This window comes from Peromyscus californicus, unplaced genomic scaffold (assembly GCF_007827085.1).
Source record: "Peromyscus californicus insignis strain IS unplaced genomic scaffold, ASM782708v3 Scaffold_4__1_contigs__length_199733344, whole genome shotgun sequence".
Classification (NCBI taxonomy): Eukaryota; Metazoa; Chordata; class Mammalia; order Rodentia; family Cricetidae; genus Peromyscus; species Peromyscus californicus.
In genome coordinates this window covers 129,694,864-129,710,136 of record NW_026294562.1, presented here as the reverse complement: position 1 = coordinate 129,710,136, position 15,273 = coordinate 129,694,864, and the positions used below count along the sequence as shown (strand labels likewise).

The window sequence follows — 15,273 nt, the reverse complement described above, 5'->3', positions numbered from 1 at the left end:
GCTACCCAGTGAACTCCAAGAATCCACCTATCTCTGTCTTCCAGCACTGGACTTAAAGACATGGGCCACCATACCCTACTCTTACGTGAGAGGTGGGCATCCAGATTGTGGTCCTTGTGCTGGCACAGCAGGTACATTATCAAGTAAGCCAGCTCCACTCCTCACAGTCTTAACCACCTCATGATTATATGTCCGAATGTTGCCTTCAAGATTCATTTTCTGAAACAGCAAGCCTTCACTCAGTTTGAGCAAGTTCTAAAGTATGCTTCTCCTAGGTATAGGGTGTTTCTTCTTTGAGCACTTTCTCCACACAGTGTTATCTCCTTATTACGCCCATTGGAGGCTCTTCAGGCTCCTCAGCCTCAACACTGACTCCCACAGTTCCTCCATGACTCCCACACACATTTCTTCCGTAAATGATTCTCTACTTATTTCCACAGCAAAACGCAACACCACTTCCCTAGACTCGGAGAAAGCCTATAAATTATTAACATTTTATTTCCTTGAATCAAAGAGCCATCTTTGACTCTGCTCTCTCTCCAGTCAAGTAGTTACAGACATCAATTTCTCCTCATTTTTTTTCTTACAGTTTCCCAATTAGACCTTTATAGTTGCTCTCACTTTACAATGATATGTAAGTCTAGGGCACCATTAGTTTATATTAGGAATGCTGCAAATGACTTAAACTATTCTCTATACATTCCTAATTGCGAAGCCACCCACTGCAACTAGAGCAAAAGTTTTATGAAACTTCAATCAGCTGTTTGAAAGTAGCTATTTATTACTTACCTCTGCCAAGGGAATGTTACCTATTTTGCTTATGTGTATCAATCTGTGTTCAGTATTTTAACTGCCAAGTTACATGGAAACAAGAGAAGAACCAAAAGTTCATTTTACAGTTCAAAATATTACATTTTCTATTGCCATGTAAGAGTTTCTCCAAATATAAGTCATTGTATAATTGAATGGTTTGTCATTGACATAGCCAGAAATCATATATCATACAAAATAAGCTCTCTGCTTCATGCAAGTAATTGTTATCCAGGATCTGAACAAGAGTCTATCCTGAATATTCCCTTTCTCCAATAGCAACATATGAAAAAACACAAAAACAAATGGCCTGTGATTGTGCTGTTAGGCACGTGTTTTCCGAGTGGCTTACATGCTGGCATGTTTAGTAGAGAATAGTAGGGTCAAGGCCTTTGGGAGCGCTGACCTACAGCAGATGTAAAGATTTCTTGATGTTTTGGTGAACCCTCTGGAATTCATTTCTTCAAACCTTGATTTTCTTTTTTTTTTGGTTTTTTGAGACAGGGTTTCTCTGTGTAGCTTTGTGCCTTTCCTGGAACTCACTTTGTAGACCAGGCTGGCCTCAGAAATTCACCTGCCTCTGCCTCCTGAGTGCTGGGATTAAAGGCATGCATTACCACCACCTGGCCCAAACCTTGATCTTTAAATTATTGGATAATAGTGTTTGAAGGCAGGGAATTGGGAAGGTAATTAGGATGTAGGTACTTCATGATGACAATAATGTTTTTGTAAAAGATGTGCATTAACACTCTCCAATTCACCATCGGATGCCCTCATCATGTTATGCTGCAGTAGGAAGTGGAAACTCATATAGCACAAAGACAAAGGTAACATCATCAGAGCAGGAGAACTTTGAATGGTTTGAAGAATAGAATCTACTTAGTCAGAAATTGTAGGGGTAGATATCATAAGTGAAAGGGATAACATGAATGAAAACTAACCCAGCTCAATGTGGTTGCTACCATTTCCATGATAGGTAGAATATTGCAAACAGTGGACTTGCAGGGTGGCCAGGGCCATCAGGATGGAAGCAATACTACACCAACCCTTGACTGACTACATTTTATAGGTTTGAAGATTAGATAAAAGCACAATGAATAAAAACAAATATATCTGAGAGGACTCCTGGCCCAAGTCCGGGAGACAAGCCTTTAAGATATTTTGGCAGTGCTATAAACGTGAATATGGGATCAAGAAGAGAAACGTGAATACTTCACACAACTTTAGCATTCCCACTTAATTATCTTCAATTTGAATAATATGAATATGGAATCTTGAAATTTTTACAAAGTCATTAAGTGGATTTTGCACACTCTGATTTATGTGGCTGTATCTTGTACCTTGTAGTCCATCTTTCCCTGGATGTGATTCAACCTTCATTCAGAGTATCCACACTGCATATGCTACCTGCCTCTTAGGCACATAATAGTTGCCATGCAAACCAACATAGGAAAGACAGTGATGTACTAATAAAATAATTTACCAAGACATCAACATATAATTTATTGAAATACACTCCAATAAAGCAGTGAGTGAGTTTCTATAGAGAGAAAATCATGCCACTCAAAGAAGCAGATGGAAGTTATGTCATTGCAAGTAAAAGAGAAGTTACTTAATCTTTTCATAGTGGATCTCTTGTGTTGGCCCATGTCTGAGGAGACAGATAGACCTCTTAGTACCTCTTTAAACTGTAAGTTTTATAACAAGACTCATGTTTTAAAGGAGTCAAATCTTTCTCTGACCTGCCAGCCAGCTCCCAAATAATGACCTGGAGACTTCTTATTAATTATGAAAGTTCAGCCTGTAGCTTGGGCTTGTTTCTAACTAGCTCTTGTAACTTAAATGAATCCATTTTTTAAAATCTATGTTCTGCCACATGCCATTCCCTTTCTTCCATCTTGCACCTCCCATTTCCTCTCCATGTCTGGCTGACAACCCCATCTTTTTCTTCCCAAAACCCTCTCTGTCCCTGGAAGTCTACCTATACCTCCTGCCTAGCTATTAGCCGTTTAGCTTTTTATTATACCAATCATAGCAATACATTTTCACACAGTGTACAAATATCCCACAGCACTGGTCGTTTGTGTAAATCATTGTGAGTGTTTAGGGGTTAGGCTCCAGATGTCTGTGTAAGGAATTTGGGGTCACTAGGGAGCCAGGCTCCAAAGACTTGTGTCTGGACTGTTGAGGTGTAGGAATTTTGCTTTCATTTGGCTCTTCTGTCTTTAGAGTGGCCATTGGCTATCAGATTCACTGCTGTGGTACTGCAGTGACTCCATTCTAGTATCACGCATGTTATTCAATACTGGTATCAAAGCATACAAACTGTCATGCTGGCAAATCTGTACATGTCAAAGGACTGCTGTCTAGAAATGCAAATTGTAAAAATTCTCAGAAAGAAGAAGAAAAATCTTGAAGAAGTTGCTAAGATCTTGGGTTAGAACAAATCTTCCTTTTGAATATCAAACAGTGGAAGAAGGAAAAGGAAATTCATGATAGTTATGGTGTCATGCATACAAGGACAATAGTTCTGCCCACAGTGTGTAACAGGTGCTTCTTCAAGATGGATAAAGTATCAAATTATAGTGATTGTGATTCTCTGAGATCCTGGGCTAAGGCAGAGTCTGTAAGGATTAGACCTGTACAACTATAATAATTATATAAATCTTAACATTTCACTTCCAACAAACACTCATTTTCTCACATGCAATGTCAATTTAATCAACTAGCAATTATCTTCAGTAGAGAGTTTAGGAAAAGTTGGCCCTGTCCTGCTCTCAAATACCAGCTGGCATTTGTGTCCTGAATTTAATACTGTGAGTTCTATTTGGGCTACAGAGGAAAGAAGTCTCACTAATGATACCTTTTTGTCAGGAAAATTATTTCATTTAGAAATTCTAAAGCAAAAGAACAGTCATGAAGGATGGGATCCACATTTAAATAAATAAGGGGTTATTTCACTCCTCAAAGTTTTCATTCCAATGACTGATCAGATCTCACGCGAGGCGGCTTAAAGATGTCTGCCTTGGGTCGTTACTAAATGACAGACTATGATAAACTGGATGACAGGGATGAGACAATGCAGTATTGTTTACACAGAAGATTGAGTAACTGGTTAGACAAAGAAGTTCTCGAGTATCTATTGTATGTACAACTAACAGATTTCCTGGGGCTTTTAGACTCTCCTCAAGGCTCTTTTCCAGCCAGCTTCATTAACTTGAAGTAAATCAAATCATGCAGAGATCGGGCTCTGCCACAAAGAAACCAGGAAGCAGAATATGAAGAAAAACAGACGTGAGATGATAAAGTTTAGAATCTTTGGCATTTTTCATAAAACATTTTGTTTGGAGATTATTAAATTACAATGCAGCAACAAAGAAAGAAGGAAACATAAGTAAATTAGGTCTTTTTACCTCAACGTTTCTTTACAGTATATATATACAAACCTGCACATAGCAAGTATGTGTCAATGAAATATAGATTTGGAAGCTTAAATATAATCTTAACACAAAGGTATCTGTACATATTTTCTATATGCACAAAATTAATTGTTTTTAAATTGGCAGGGTATGCTGTGGAGGGCCAGTTGCTTGGGACTCTGACGCTATTTACAGAGGACTTTTGGGTGGTTGTTTTGTATGAACAGGGTTTTGAAATAAGCTGTTATTGTCTATATATCATTTTGACCGTCAGGAAAAAACAAGACAAATTCAGGGAGCCCAAAACATTTTAACTGTCTGCTCAAAACACTGGGTAACTGAAATGCTTATATTTCACTAAGAGTCTCTAAGTAAGCCCCTTCATACTTTCATATTTCTAGAAACTTTCTGAATTTACTAATTTGTCTCCCCCAACCCCCACCATCTTTCTGAGGATGCATATCGACATCTTGTTTTGGTAATAAGCAAAAACTGAAGTTGGAAGAAATGGCATTTTTACAGCAGCAAAATACTATCATGAAATCCTTACTCTTCAAATGAGTGGCTCCTTGGGACCTTCAAGGATACCCCCTGCCTACAACAGCTGAGATGTGATACAGGCTGGCATCCAATACTAAGGGGTCACCAAATACACAAAGAGGTCTTGAGTAATCACAGCTGATTTCAAACTATTTGGGTTAATTCTAGAAGTTGCAAAATGTTCATTTTCTAATGTACATTATCTGGATGGAAAGAATTAGAAACAAGTGGCAGATCAAGACTGGAAATAAGTACACCTCTGTTGATGCTGCATTTTATGACTGTAATGGAGCAGAGGCTAGTGTGGCACGGCTCCTGGGCTGACATGTAGCTTGTGACTGCCCTGCCTTAGCTTCTTCACTGCTGGGATTACAAGTGTGAGCCACAAGTCCCTGATGGAAATAACTGAATCTTAGTAAAAATCGGCTGAAGGGATTGAAATAAGTTGAGCATCATTCTGGAACCAAGGACAGTGTTCAGATATGCGGACCCCTTGTTTTATGTCCTACCTACAAATGAATAAAAGACTCTCACAGTTTCAGACTTGACACCTTCGGTTGGGTTGACTGTCTAGGCATCTGAGATACCCGTGCATGGGGACATGTGTGCAGGTGTGTGCATCTGAATACGTGACGAGAATAGAGGATGATGAGAGGACTGCACAGAGCACCCATTTCAGGACACCTGGGTACCACTGGAGCAGCCAAGACAGAGGTCTGATCAGCTACACATAGGATGCTGGAGTCCTCAGCCAGAGTGAGCCCTAGACAGTACTCCGCTTCTTCCGAAGTGGGCTGTGGCTGCCACAGAGCTTTAGCTCCGCATACTGCACCTGTGAAAACAAACAGACATGATGCTGGCAGTTAGGTAACCCTAGCTCACTGCAGAGTGTGTTAATGGCTCCCCAAGGACACCGCAAGGCAAAGGATGGAAGATTCAAAGGTAATGAATCAGTTTTTAAACACAGGATGGTGGGGCGGGGGGGATTAATTGCAGGAAGGGTTTCAGAAGTCATGCATCATTTCTTGAAACCAAAGTATTAAAAGCAGATTTTTTTCTAATGAGATGCATGGGCTTCTATGGGCTTCTAGTTAACTCACCACTGCTGCCTGATCTTGGTCTTGCTTATACCAGCTTTCTACCATAAATAACCTAATAACTGCCTCTTGGGGTTATTGATCATATGTTATGACACAACTTACTGAGTATTATTCATTTCAAAGTACTGCAATGATGGGGGAACATTCAGCCTCTTACAGTCATGAATTTTACCGAAGGGCAAGGGGCAAATATTGAAATTGATACTAGGCCCCAAACTTTTGTAGATGTTCTTTAAAATTAATTTGACTTACAGTGTAATGGCTAGAACATCTGTGATAAACATGAACACTGGGGGAGTCCCCAGAGGCAAACTATCATTGTCATTCAAAAGTACCCTTGGTGGGACAGGGAGACTCATGCTAATGCATGGAGGATCCTCTTTCAAATGTTTTGTCATATGTATCTTCTCTGTGAATATACCAAGTATATCTGGGTGAACACTCCAAGGGCTGTTGCCAGGACCATGGAGAGATGGGGTTGATGAGAAATTTCTATTCACAGATGCTGTGTGAACTCACACTGTAACCCAAGTGATGGTACACTGCAAGCATAATGTTTTCATGTGTCGCTCTGGTAGGCTGGGGATAGAATGCATTTGTGTTATTGGCCACATATTCATTTCAGCATTTCTGCCATTAGGCTACCCTTTGCCCAAACCAGATAAACAAAAAGAAAAATTCATCCTTCCCATCTTGGATTTTGTGAAAGTCCCCCAGGATAACATAAGGTAATATAACTGTCAGTCTTAAATATAGAGCCAACAAAGGCCAGGTTATTATTCCTCAATTATGTCATGAAAATGCTAGAGAGTAAATATAGCCTTATAGAATTAATTTTAACGGGTTTAGGTGACGAAGTAAAAGTTTTTTGTTTGTGTGGTTTTGTTGTTGCTTTTTTTTTATTTATTTAAGAATCACAGAGTCCGTTTTAATTTCTAGACTGTAAAATGAAGGGGAAAAGGGCCCTTGAGAACTTTAGTCCCATGTGTCCATAATCCATCTGAAGATCCTGAGAAGCCAATTATGCTACATTGGCCTGCAGATGAAAATCAATGCTTGATTTGGGGTTCTCCCAGACAATAAAAGACGGTGCCTTTGATCATCTTGATGATGCTTCATGCCACGCTCTCCCCCTTTACCTACTCAGTGGTCACTCTTCTCCATTAGCGAAATCACTGCCTGCCTGCCTCCCTCTGGCTCTGGTGCAGGCAAGTCCGCAGGACCCCGGATGGGGCCATTCTTTGGGACTTTCTGTTATTGTTGCCTTTGTTAATCTCTGTGCATCCACAAAATTGAGGCGCTGCTGGACTAAGTGAGCATTCCCTGTGAATAATACTTGCAATTGATCTCAAATTTGATTTCCCACCACCTCCTCATCTGTGCGTATCAGAGTAAGTAGGGGCTCTGCCCTCAGCATTCCTAAATCTTTAGACGAAAGAGGATAGAGGGGAGGCTGAAGAGATAATTGGGGCAAGAAAGGAATAAAAAGAATAATCCTCTTGTCTCCTCCTTCCCCTCAAACGACTGCCATCTGGAGAACCAAGAAAATAAGCAGTACCCCTCAGCACTGGATCTCATGCGACTCCTCTGAGTTCATCTCACTCTCTTCAGGGAGGCAAGAAATCAAAATGAGGCCAATGCCGCAGCCCCATAGTTGCTCAGTATGAGATCCAGATTCACTCCTAAGTAACTCTTCTGCAGGATTTTCCCCAGTCATTATCTACTTTGGACAAAGGGCTAGTTCTTCTCCCCACCGCCTCCCAGAAAGAACTCTTTAGGGATTTTCTGATTCCTTATCTCAATTACTCACACAAGCACAGCCATATGCCCTTCCAAATCTCTAGGGCTGGCAAGAACCCAATGCTGGTGCCCCTGTGGGTGGTGACCAATCATCACCTACCTTCTGAACGTCTGAGGGTACCCTGGAGAGAAAGTCAAGGAGCTCGTTATTGTCGATGGAATAAGGGTTTCGAAGCTTCTTAGTAAATTTATTTATGCCTACAAAACAAAAATACAATGTGTTTATCATTCATGTCTATCTACCCATCTATTTACCCATCTATCTATCTATCTATCTATCTATCTATCTATCTGTCTGTCTGTCTGTCTGTCTGTCTGTCTGTCTGTCTATCTATCTACCTATCTATCTATCTATCTACCTATCTATCTATCTATCTATCTATCTATCTATCTATCTGTCTGTCTGTCTGTCTGTCTGTCTGTCTGTCTGTCTATCTACCTACCTACCTATCTATCTATCTATCTATCTATCTATCTATCTATCCTCTATCTCTATCTACCTGTCTACCATCTATCTTTGCAAACATGCCTGAGTGGGGAAAGGAGAGATATTCACAACTAAAAATCAGCGTGAAAACAATTACTGAACATCCAGTCATGCACACGTTGCTGTCATGCGGCATCATTCACAAAAAAAAAAAACAACTTTGTCCTGAAATGATGGAGGGTCGTGCAGTGGACAGGAGCCTCTCCTTCTTCAGCTGTGAAAATCCCATTAGAGTCCTAGCAGCAGGACTGCAGAACCATGGGCTAAAACAGGGGAGCCGATTGGTTCTTTCGGTAACCACCGCTAAGAGCCTCCTCTGCTAGGGAAACAAGTGTCCCAGGTGGGAAAAGGCCTTTACTAGTCAAAACAAGTCCCTGCTTGGACACTCTGGACAAAACCTAGCTATGGGGAGAGGAGGATGAGGGCTCTAGTGGGTGGAAGGAAGCTGCAGCCCCCCTCACTCTCTCCCTCCACTCATTTTCACAGGATCCTTTTCTCTCGCTGCAGAACAGAACTTGACATGTTGATTGCACGTTGCTGGCAGAAACTGTGAAAAGTTATTATTGGAAAATTATCGTACTGTGGTGACTAACTTCATTTATGGACTGCAACACTGGCACACGTGTTTGTCCAGGCAACGGAGTCTGCACTAACTTAGAATGGGGATAGCAGGAATGAGGATGAGGTTCAATGTTCAAGATGCCAAGTGACCATGCAGCCTCTGTCAGTCTTCAGCTGTGCATCTGGAGTTCCTGGGCATGCCCAGAACCTGGATTCCTCTGCAGAGAGAGATTCCTCCCAACCTTCTTTTGTCTTCTACTCTGCTCCTTGGGGTGCCTCTGCCTTATCCAGATCTCCTAAGCTATAGTCTTTTCACCAAATGTCAACCCCCTTTTTTTTTCATGTTGAGTTTTAGAAGCAGAAAGACTAGGTGGCCTTCTGAAGTTTTGCCACAGGGTGCTTGTTTAACAAGGATCATATCTGAAGGCCCGCCTGTCCCAATGATGCTGAATGAATGCTCAGCTTAGTTGTGCTCTGAATGGCTCCTACTCAGAAGCCAAGTTCAACAGTTCCCATCACATAAAAGGTTTGATGTTTCCCTTTGTTCATTAAATATGACTTTGCTTTCATCTTAGGACTAGACTTCCTGCATGGCATTGTACCTGACACAATGACAACCTCCAGTCCTTTCTTTGGGGGGTCAGATTTACATCTGCTTTGCAAATGGGAGCCGGCCATTGTTCATGAGTAAATGGTGGCTTGGTGGTTGGGCTGGGGAAGGATCTCAGTAATGCTCCCCTTTCCTTCAAGTCAAAGCTGCACTCTGCCTTTCTTCCCTCTACCCCCACAGCAAGCTTCGTGTTTGGAACTAAAATTCCCCCCAGCGTTCCTTTAAACTAAAATACTCTCACTGTGTTATTCTAAAGACATTTAATTGTAGCATGGGCTTTTTGGCAAAAGAAAAACAGACAAGGCAAAGTGATGAAGGGAGACAAAGACGTATTGAGAAAAGATGTATCTTCTATTGTTAATTATATATAGTGTGCGCATCTGGAGCCTTTACAACGAACAGCAAGGCAGGGATAATATCACAGCCGATCAAAACACTGCATTCTTAGTCACTGAGAAGATTACAAACCTGCACAGCAGCTCAGACGCACCCATAAAGGCAGAAGTAGACCACAATGCAGTGAGACTGACTATGTTTGAAAAACTTGGAATAAAAATCACAAGGTATGCGGCTTGCGTGCTTCAGAAGCTTAGCTTATTTTGAAGGTATCTTAGGTTGAACAATTTCAGGTATTCTGTAAAATTATCTATTATGTGAGATCAAGTATGAAGAGGACATCATAGACTCCTTGGTCAACTTTATGGGGTAACAGGGCAACAGCAAAGGTACAGGCATACTCGGGCTCCCATTCTAGCTTCATAACGTATTAACTGTGATTTCAGGTACATCACTTAACCCTCATGGGCCCAAGATTTCTGACAATGCAATCTTTATAATAGAAACTTTCCCTCTGTAGTTTCCAGGGTTGATGATAGACTCAGGTGGAGTAAGATAGGCAAGGATTTTATCATCTGCAATTATCCAACAATACAGGGTAACTGGAGTCAGCACTGTAGATGCTACTTAGATAATACCACAAGGAGGTAGTGATGAAAAAGGTCTCTGTGCTATTCGTCATCACACACACTATTTTGGGAGCACATACCCAAACACGAAAGTTGTATCTTGATCCAATGAATACTAGTCATAATTTTAGACTTTTTAAAAACCGAAACGATACGGATAGAGAGTTATCTTTTGTTGCTATTGCTAGCCAAGAAAAAAAAAAGTCAAATGAGATGCAAATTGTGAGGCAGAACATTTGGTAATGAAGTCATTGGTGAGTAGTCCCAGATCATATAACATACAGATCAATTAATGGCGCTGAGGCCTCCAATAGGGAAAAAAAATCACCTGGAGAAATTATGTTTCTGCTTTGCATTTTCGTAACACAATAACAACCACGTGGCATAGAATGTCACTGTCTATCAAGTACTTGAGTACATTGTGCACAGTTCCAAGTACAGCACTTTGACTGAGTGTAAGACAGAGCAGCCATGCTGGTTCTGTCAAATCCTGAGTTCCTTCCATGTGACCACACCATGTTCTCAAATGGAAACATAAGTGACTGGGTCAGGGTTCCTTCTTAAAAACAGCTCCAAATGTAGATGAGGAGTTTTTATCTACCTTCCAGCTATGGAAGTGTCTCAGACCAGAACTGATAGACAATAAGGACAGCATCCACAATAAAGGATAGAATCAAAGAAATTAAGGAAAACATCTCAAAAGAAAAAAAATGCATTGGACTGAACTGTGGAAATGTGTGGCCTTCTGGAAGTGTATATATCACACAGGTCAGCAAAGTACCATAGAGACTTCTAGAAATGTATGCATCATACAAGTTAGCAAAGTATGGTAGAAAAACTTCCTAAGGCTGATTTCAGATTTTTTTTTTTTTATAACTGAACCTTTGTGGAAATTTGCAAAATCACTCTCCCAAAATAAAGAAGTGGTAGGTGCCATAGTAGGTCATCTTTATGGAACACAACTATGAGCATTCAGAGTCAATTGCTCGAATTTCCAACTATTTTGTACATACTGTTTACACTCAGATGCCTACACTACGCACTACCAAGCCAAAGAGCAAAGACAGTGTTTCACCTGTCAAAACCTCATGGTGAATTTTCTGAGTCCAGTTTTTCTCAGGAGAGTACTGAAGTTAAGCTGTTTTCATAGGTTTTTGTCAAATAATATCTGGACCTGAAATGCATCTACAAAAAGTATTTAATATATAAAATATGACATATAGTGACTAAAATTTGGTTGATTTTTCCAAAGGGTTGAAGCCGTCAGTTTTTGATACTAATTCATCTGCTTTAGCAGTCAACAAAAATTAACAGATAACTTTTAGGATAAGCCATGTAAACCTTAATAAGGTTAGAAGGAGCAACGAAAGTTTTAGGCATATACATGTAACTTTTTCTGTGTGACAAGGTGTGAGTCTACAAGGGATATAATCATTTCAAGGACATGCAGGAATATTCTCTGACATTATGCTAACTAATAACTAACTCATAACTAATTAACAACTAACTAATAATTAATTTGTTTTGCATGAGGAGAGGAGGCAAGCCACCATGTATTAATGGTTAAGGCTTGGACTCCCTTACCAGTTAGTAAACTGATCAATAAGCTTAGAGGGTAGAACTAAGCAACCGGAATGAAAGACTGAAAAGATTTGTTTGGGCCAATGAGAGCAGAATGAGCTCCACACTATTGAACAATATCATCCACAAACTGAAAAGCAAATAGAAAAGGGTTTTTATTAAGTTTAGAGATGTTAGAAAGCTGCCAAGATGCGAGAAGATGAAATCAGAAGTCGAAGTGATTTGGGTAAATAGAAAGAGGCACTGGACTGCCAAAACTGACAACCAGAAGAGGAAACACAACCATGTAGGCTCTCCATATCTGAACTCCACATCCCTGTATTAGACAGTTAGGCATCAAATATGTTAGCAAAAGAAATGTCTGTGCTGAACCTAGGCTGACTTTTCCCTTGCCACTCCCTAAAAATAGAGCATGCCAATTATTTACCATATTGTATATAGTTTTATATATTAGTAATTCAAGGGATTACTAATGTTTTAAAATACAGAGGAGAGTATGCACAGGTGAGAGGCACATGCTATGTCAGTATATATGGGACTTAAACATCTAGAAAAGTGGGTCACAGCATTCAGGGAAACACTCTCTTGAGGAAATATAGGAAAGACTGTATCAGCCTTCTTCCTTGAAGGAACGATGCTCAGAAGGATAATCAACTATATATCATGTTTAACAGCTGACTGTGCCACTCAACTCAACATGAACAAGATAGTAGCCAAAGACTTATCATTGTCAACCACATCTGGTGAGAAGGTAACATCTAAGTGCCAAAGGTAAATGGAAATTGGATTTGAAAATAAATACTTACAAAAATGAAGGAAGATAAAATTATTTTATCTATACAATGTAGCACTGTTTCAAACTTCCTACTTGATCCTCATTCATGCCTAATATTTTTAAGTCAAAACTCCATGAAGAAGGAATTAGAATATGTTCTTCCTTTGACTGGCTACAATGGAGAGAGCCTTCTTTAAGATTTCACCTCCTAGGATACCAGGAGAGTACACCCCCCGGAATCAACTAAGCAGGGTTCATGGGGGCTCACAGAGACTCAAGTGGCAATCACGGAGCCTGCATGGGTCTGCACTAGGTCCTCAGTATATATGTTATGGTTGTTAGCTTGGTATTTGGGGGGAACTCCTGACAGTGAAGTGGGGCTGTCTCTGACTCTTTTGCATGCTTTGGGGACTTTCTTCTCCAACTGGGTTGCCTCACCCAGCCTTGATGTGAAGGTTTGTACCTGGTCTTAGTGTATCTTGTCATACCATGTTTGGTTGATATCACTAGGAGGCCTGCTCTTTTCTGGTGGGAGACTAGGACTGGGAGTGGTTCTCGGGGAGAGGGAAGGTGGGAGGGGGCAGGAGGTGTAGGGGGAGGGGAAGCTGCAGTCAAGTTGTATGGTATGAGAGAATAAATACAACATTTAAAAAGGAGAATTTCACCTCCAAAATGACATAGAGAATGACCGAATTACCCTCTCCCGCTCCTTGCTGCTCTGTATTCTTTTGAGTTATTTCATTTCTCCAATAACTCCTCCCATTTCCTCATGTCCACTTTGGCTATTTTCATCAGCAGTTTCCCTTTACCAGCCCCATCTTGGAAGAATTTCTTGATGGCTCTAGAAGAGGGTGTAGCTTGGATCTTCATTTCCAGGCTCTCTGTTGTTGTTTACAGGTGAATGCATCCCGGCAGTCTCTCGTCTTCAGGACGTCTCTGAATATCTTCATGTCAAGAGCCCATGAAATGATGAAGATGGGGGATTCGGCAATGGGCCTAAGACAAAGGCTGCTGGCTCTTCCGTCAATGACAACATGAGCATGATCCTAGGACACTCTCTTTGTCATCCCAGCAAAGATACGGCAGTTCACAAAGAGGCTTCCATTTTTGTCCAGCTGCTTGCTTGAATGTGAAATCTAGTCATGAAATGGGTGCCAAGGTCACATCACCACTTTTCTCGCGGCTTTCTCAAAGTGGCTAAAGGTTATGCAGGCAAGCCCTATCCCCTGCAAACAAGAGCTTCTTCCTCTTTCACCCACTGCCCAGGCAGTCACAGATGTCCACTCATCACCCCACTGCTTCTGGATTTAACTCTGAGGTTAGCTTATTTCTTTCCTGCACTTGAGGTGAAGCATCAGAGAAGTCAGGCGGTGGCCAGACCCAGTTTTACTGTCTATAAAAGGCAACATGCAGGTGTGTGCCCACCATTTGAACCACAGTGTGTCTGGAAAGTTACTAGGCCACAGCCATATATTATTCAAAGGGATTTATGACCAGGAAAGCCTAAAGGGAAATAGGAAGCCTGATCATAGTTTCATTTGATTGTGATTCTGCACAAGGCTTATAAATATCCACATGGAGCCCTTATGCAACCGGCCTTTGCAGAAAGGTCCTGGAAGTTTTCATTTCCCAAACGTTTTCCTTAATCTCATGTTTAATTGGTAACAAGAGCACATTTAAAGTTTATGGTTGTACTTTAAAAATGAATAATTTGTTCTTACCTGGAACTGCCTGCTAGCCAAAGGATCATGGCAAACTTACCCCAGAGCAGAACGATGTACCGGAGAGGGATGAAATACAAAGCCACTGTGGCTATGGCCAGAATCAAACAGGCCAGCAGAGAAAGGAAGGGGACCGTCCAGTTAAACACACTGTGGACAAACCACATTAGTGTCAGTTCATCTGATGCTGAAAAACTGCCACAGAGTCATCACATCATTTGTATTTCTGGTGTAGTTATAAAATAAGGTCAATTTAAAAAGTTTCTTTAAGCATGGTGTATACACACATACACACATACATACATACATACATACATACATACGTGTGTGTGTGTGTATGTGTGTGTGTGTGTGTGTGTGTGTGTGTGTGTGTGTGTGTGTGCCTCTAATAGATAAAACCTGAAGATAAAATTCTGCTAAACTGACAGCATGCCTGACTGGGTACCTGAGAAATCTTAATGAGGAGACTATCAGAAAACCAGTTAGTGCCGAACTTGTCAGAAAATCAGCAACACTGGCTTCCTCAAGCCATCCGTCTCCAACAAAACCCTTCCCACACTGCACGGGGACTGAGGACAGCAGTCCCGCCATAATGCATTGGTGCCTACGTCTCTGCAATACTAATCGTTAGTTAAGTCATTTCTAAGCCAATGCTTCTCTCTCAGGGAACACACAGTGGCTAGGAAAGGTGTAGAAAAGGGAGATTCTTATTGCTGGATTTTCACGATTATGTGTGCAAATGGGGCCCTAGAACACGGGCTATGGGAGTGAATGCAGTGTGAGCAGCACTGTGCAGTCCTCAAAAACCTGCCTACCTCCCAAGCTCCCAGCTGGACCTAGACTTTCCAACCACTGCTTCACCTTCATGGACAAAAGATTTATGGATGGACTGCCCTGGACTGGG

General features: G+C 41.1%; 1 protein-coding gene across 3 annotated transcripts in view; it reads right to left on the bottom strand.

Annotated features, from left to right (window-relative positions):
- Positions 1–2,285: 2,285 nt before the first annotated feature.
- Mctp2 (multiple C2 and transmembrane domain containing 2) overlaps positions 2,286–15,273 on the bottom strand; it is a 247,018-nt gene continuing 234,030 nt past the window's right edge. For all 3 annotated transcript variants that reach the window (XM_052763048.1, XM_052763050.1, XM_052763051.1), the window contains 3 exons: positions 14,410–14,519; positions 7,770–7,867; positions 2,286–5,601 (listed from right to left, as the gene is read on the bottom strand). In XM_052763048.1, coding sequence (XP_052619008.1) covers positions 5,533–5,601; positions 7,770–7,867; positions 14,410–14,519 — 277 coding nt within the window. In that variant the 3' untranslated portion in view covers positions 2,286–5,532. The remainder of the gene's footprint in view (positions 5,602–7,769; positions 7,868–14,409; positions 14,520–15,273) is intronic.